This window comes from Mustela putorius, unplaced genomic scaffold (assembly GCF_011764305.1).
Source record: "Mustela putorius furo isolate JIRA1106 unplaced genomic scaffold, ASM1176430v1.1 tig00000083_pilon_pilon_pilon, whole genome shotgun sequence".
NCBI classification, from domain to species: Eukaryota; Metazoa; Chordata; class Mammalia; order Carnivora; family Mustelidae; genus Mustela; species Mustela putorius.
Genome location: NW_025421273.1, coordinates 31,932,877 through 31,938,876, shown reverse-complemented (window position 1 = coordinate 31,938,876; position 6,000 = coordinate 31,932,877). Strand labels below are relative to the sequence as shown.

Below are 6,000 nucleotides of genomic sequence, written 5' to 3'. Positions count from 1 at the left end.
GAAAAGTGACTTCAGAATAAGGTGATGGGAGGGGCGCCTGGGTGGCTCAGTGGGTTAAGCCTCTGCCGTTGGCTCCGATCATGATCTCGGGGTCCCGCATCAGGCTCTCTGCTCGGCGAGGAGCCTGCTTCCTCCTCTCTCTCTTTCTCTGCCTGCCTCTCTGCCTACTTGTGATCTCTCTGTGTCAAATAAATGAATAAAATCTTTAAAAAAAAAAAAAGAATAAGGTGATGGGAGAATCAACATGTATACAAAAAACTGTCTCTCAATATTCTAAGTAACCATAGTAGTGGATGAGCAGTTTTATGAGAGCAAAGAGAAGGGTGTAATTAATTCTAACATACAGACTCCAGGGTGTCTTCACAAGAGAGATTTTTCAGTTGGGCCTTGAAATATGGAAGTCCTTCTGGCAGAGACAGGTGCGTGGCCACAGCTGACTGAAGATGAGCAAGCAACCTGGTGAAACTCAAGTCCAGGATAATGGACCAGAGTTGGGGCCTAGGAATAGAAAGCCCCAGCTGTGGATACTTTGTCATGCTATGCTACAGAGCCCAGACTTTATCCTTGAAGCAGTAGGGTGTTGATGAATTTTTAAGCATGGAAGTGACAAAACCAAGTGTATTTAGAGAGCTGTAGGAATAGATTAGACACTTCCTGAGAGAAGAAGGAAGGAGGTAAGTATAGAGGGAATAAAGGTAAGTTTTGAAGCAGAAGGCTGGGGGAGGTTCAACCCTAATGGTCTTTATTTTCTCTCTGAACTAGGAAGAGAAAGAACCTGCGGAGTATAAGAGGGTGCTAGGCAGTTAAGACCAGCTGGAAATTTCAGGTAGCCAGAGCGCTGCACTAACCAAAACATTCTATCAGAAAGATTGTTCAATAAACTCTTCTATCACATAAAGTCATACATATTACATTAGTGGGTGAACTGAATTCCAGAAGAGCCAAATACAATTTGTCTACTAGCCTGTTTTACGGTCAGTGGGAATGCTGCAGATAGAAAGATTACATGAAATCTTACATGGTTAACACGGGTCACTTGGGTCCTCGTGACCACTAGCAGAACATCTGTGGGGGTTTTGGAGGTTGGTAGGAGGTGGCGCAGGACACAGGAGGAAGGAAGGCAAGAGGGACAGCGTGAGGAGTGCGGCGAGAGGCAGAGGGGAGCAAGACAGCCCGAGTGCCCTTGATGCACGATTTTAACAAGCAATTAAGAGCAGCACCGGGCCCGGAGGGGTTTGTGATGGCAGCAAGATGTGTAGCAGCTTTGGGATTCAGATTCAGAACTGCTGGCTGGAGCCACCTGTTTCAAATGAAAGGATCTGCTCTGCCATGTTCCAGGTTTCATTTTTTTATAGTCATAGTCTCAAATTATCAAAAAAAGTCAGACAGATACAAATGAAATTATGCATTTTTCATATGTATCTTCTACTACTTGGCCTTAAAATGTTGTATTTAAAATTAATTACCAACAACATCTTACATTTGTTTGGTGCTTTACAGTTAAAAAAAAATCACTTTCAAATATATTTTCTCATTTAGTCTTACTCCACCTGGAAAGGTAAATAAGAACAAATGCAATCATTTCCTTTTGCCAGCCCCTTACACCCTCCACCCCCTCAACTGTAGATGAGAGAGATTAAATTATCTAGGGACTCACTGCTAGGACAGAGCTCTCAGTCTGGAGTTTTTCTATTTGACCACTACATTGGAACTTTGAAAAAAGGTTTATGAATATTCTCTTAAAGAAGCTAACAATGGGTGTATCCGTACACAGTTGACCTTAATCATTTCAAACTCTAACAAGGAAGAAAGTCAAAGGCGTGTGCTTATCTTTGTGATGAATATACATTTGCATATACCCAACGGCAAAGCATATGATTATAACTGAATCACTTTCAGAGCAATGAAATGGGGCTTCTTAAGAATCATTCACTGAGTCATAAATTATTACTTTGTTTTCAATAAGTACCTGATGAATAAAGCATATAATAAAGATTTTCAAATGAAGAACTAATTCTATCAAACTCCATCACACTTGCAGTCTTGTGCTAACCCTTACACATTACCTAATTTATATATACTCTTTAAATAAGAGTGTCAGGAAATACATCTGGACAAAACTTAATATAATTCTAGGCATCCAGTAAGAGCATCAATGTTTTGATTTGAAGTTGTGTTGAAATGATCAGCATCTTGAATTTGGACTTTTTTTTCACATTCTATCATTCCAAATTACAGAAATGGTAGGTCTTTAGGAAGTGATAGAAAATAAAACCCTTCATTTACAGTAAAGACCAAAATAAGGCTGATGCCCGGCATAATGTCTTCAGTTCTAAAATAAATCTGTATCATACCTACTGCTAGTTTCTTAGCTGCTCTGTCCTGGAAATAAATCTTGTTAAACAAAGATTCAGCAAAAGCTGATATGCCTTTGATTTTTCATTCCCTTCATTGACTCCGTGGGTGTCCTCTTTGCATACTTCCAAAGTAACAGACTCCAGCAGGGAGAGGTGGAAGGTTGAGAAGTCTTAAGGGATCACTCCATAATTTTCTTTTTTTCAGAAAGTGATGAAGAAAATACTGTCAGATGGAGACAACTGTATTTGACCTGCTCCACTGAGACCTTTCAGGGAGAAATAAAGTGGAAAGGGATCTAGAAGATCTCCGTGAGACAAACCAAACACCAAAGTACATTTGAATTCCATTACCTTTTCCAAATCTTCCCACAGTCTACTCCACCCCTGGCTCTGAGCGAAGAGCAATTTACAAGACAAAATGATACATTATCTAGAGATAAATTTACAAACTGACATCAGAAAACTGTCCCAGAGGCTACATCACCTCTTCAAGTTTATTACAGTATCTTTAGTTCCTATTGCATATATTGTTACATGCCTTTTACAAGTCAGGAGTATATATATAGTATGCTCAATTCAGCAGAAGTCATGTCTATTGCTTCTCTCTTGAAAACCAGCAGCATGCAGTGCAATATTTGGTGTGCGGAGTTATTGTTTCAAAAAGTGAAAAACTATTTAGGTTTAACTGAAGAGGGAACATGATCTTTATTGGCTTATATGCAAAGTTTCATTTTGGTTTTATGCAGAGTTTGCATAGTTCATGATTATTTTCTAATGAAAAACTAGATGTGTTGTCAGTGACCTTGAAGAAGATCAGGTGACAGTAGCAAACAGAAAAATTTGAAGAAGAGGCATAACTTTTAAAGTAGAAAGGTCAGCAAGAACTGCCTGAAAAAAAAGAACAAAAAGGATTATTAATATCAGTATTCTAATGGGCAAGAGAAGCCACAACAGAAACACCACTGCAATGTAAGCCTGGCATTGACCCCCCTCTAAGTTCTTCATGTGTGTCCTAAATCTGTACAGAAACTACAACCTCCCTTCTCTTTTCTGAACGTATTAATGTTAGAACATGTGCAAAATGCTAAAACATGCAGTAGAAAACAACCTGGACTTTTGTCTTGAGCCTTCTTCAAATATACAAGGTAGCAGGAGTTTATAAGAGGTCTAACATTTCAACTTGCTTCTATAAATAAACGTACATTATGAATCTTGGTCCCGTTATTCTAGTATACGGAGTATCTGGCTTCAGGAAATCATTTGGAGATGGAACTAATGTTTATTCAATTGCAAGATGCATAAACATCCTCTTCCCTTTAAACAAAGAATGTAGGCAGCTATTTTAGGGGTAATATTTAAATTTCTATGTGAGATAACAAATACACTAATATGGTAATCCACTATTTAATTGAACTATGTTTCAACTGAAAATATATTGAAAAGAAACCAGCTTTAAAGAATTAACTCATTATTAAAAATAACCAAAAAGGCTTGTATCTTTACTGTATCATCTGAATGCATGCTCTTTAACTCTCTCAAATAGTTTTTCTTTGTTCTAGCAGAATACTTAATAAGAAAATAATAAGAAGATGCAACCGAAGACCCAATAGTTGCTACTAAAATTACTGGGTATCTTGTTTCCCATAATGGTTATAATGGTTTCCTGTAATAAGCTTGTTTGTGATTCCTTCACATGAAGATTGTCTTCAAGTAAGGAATTTTGAATACTTATTATTACTTAGCTTGGAACTTACAGGTTTTAACCGAGTTAAAAAATTAGGTTATGAGTAATGTGTGTCCTATGCATCTGAGACTAAAGGGCCTGAGCCTGGCAATCTCTCAGGAACTATTTCCATCCCCTCCGAGTAAACTTATCCTTACTTCAGCTGCGGCCAGTGATGTCACCTCCATCAGGTTCACTGCTCGGAAAGCAAACACAGCAGCTGCCAGCACTGGAAAAGAATGCACACTATTTCAACTGCTGGCCTACCCATCAGCCTGACACACTGCCCGCAATGCCCACACCCCACCAGGAGAGCTCAGAACGCACGCTTTACATGCCTGCACGCGCGCATTCTGCACAAAGGCCTCGTGAGGACTGGAAGTCGTCTCTAGAGGACGGAGTGCCTGATGGCTAGATAGATCAAAGCCCACAGTTTTGGGAAAAAGGAAAATTCAGTGGTCTTAAAAGGGCCATTTTATAAATTGCTTCTTTCCTACCTATAACTTAAGTCATAAGTTCTGAAATATAAATAAATAACAAATACAATATAATAAATACAGATAAATAAAGGTTTATTTTGATGCAGGTGTTTCTTACTAATGCAACAGGATTCTGAAGTTATATGAACACTATTTTTAAATTCTTCAGATCATGTTTCATATGTATGAAGGAGGTGTCCTGATAGACATGTGTAATAAACCTTTACTTAAAAAATTTTTTTTTAGTATTTTGTTATAGTTACACTTTTATATTCAGCATTGCCTTTCATAGAGTGTCATAAATGGATAGTTCTGTGGGGAGAGCTGCTGTGGACTGATCCTGAAATTTATATTAATGTTGGCTATAGGAAAAAGAAGTTGAAACTTTGAAAAAAAATCATAGGACACCTCACAGGTCAATACTATACATGGGGTAGAAACCAATATTTGTCATATCTATCATATGCATGTGACAAGAAAGTAATGCTAATGGGTAATTCTTCTTACTGCATAATCTGCCATAAAACCCCATGTGATGGAATGCATCATACTGAACAGCAAAAGGACCCAAGTAAGAGGTGGGTACCCTGACCCAGAGATGGTGCTGCCTCAAGATGACTCTTGACTTTCCCTTGTTTCTTCTTTTTTATCACCAGTGGTGGTAGTTTCCTCTACCCAATAAGTCATTGGAATTTAGGAAATCAATGGTAAGGAATCTTCAAAATTACTGAAAGACTGGCTCCCAAGTATATGGCACAGCTAATGCAAACACACACACACACACACACACACACACACACACACACACACATATATATATGTATTTTAAGTACATTTTTACTATGGGATTAATAATAATAATGCTAATGATAATTCTCACAGCAACTCTATGAGTTAAGTACCACCACTAGCCCCATTATATTAAGATGGAAATGGAGGCCCAGTGAGTTGGGAGGACATGTTTGGAGTCCCACAGGTATAAAATAGTAGATTGAAAACTTAACCCTGGCTCTGGAGCCTGCGCATCTAACCATTCACTCTGTGATAACTTTAGTGAGATTGAAGGTAAGTAGTAATGACCCTTCCCTGATATGAGAATCTGGGTGCTTTCCTATGAATCGTCATCTCTGCTATCCTTCAGAATGGTTTTCCAGAGATGGCCTGAAGCATGATGCTATGGTGACCCTGAACTCTGAGAGGTAGGTGGCTGTGCCTGAGGAGTGGAAGTCAGCATCCAGACCTCTTAATTTCCCCAGACACTGAGTGCAACCAGACCAGACTGGGAAACATAGGCATTTTTCTAGGGTACAACAGATTTTGGACAGTCTGACAAAAAAAAAAAAAAAAAAAAAAAAAAAAAAAAAAAACCAAAATAAAAAAAAAAACAACATTGCAATTAGTTAGGAAAACTCTGAGGAAAAAAAAAGATAATAGCAGTAAA

The 6,000-nt window shown here is 38.3% G+C and overlaps 1 protein-coding gene across 7 annotated transcripts in view; it reads right to left on the bottom strand.

The window, feature by feature from the left end:
- Window positions 1-1,421: 1,421 nt before the first annotated feature.
- TBC1D19 (TBC1 domain family member 19) overlaps window positions 1,422-6,000 on the bottom strand; it is a 167,557-nt gene continuing 162,978 nt past the window's right edge. For all 7 annotated transcript variants that reach the window (XM_045076235.1, XM_004762651.3, XM_013061522.2 and 4 more), the window contains 2 exons: window positions 4,239-4,309; window positions 1,422-3,245 (listed from right to left, as the gene is read on the bottom strand). In XM_045076235.1, the coding sequence (XP_044932170.1) occupies window positions 4,240-4,309 (70 nt within the window). In that variant the 3' untranslated portion in view covers window positions 1,422-3,245; window position 4,239. The remainder of the gene's footprint in view (window positions 3,246-4,238; window positions 4,310-6,000) is intronic.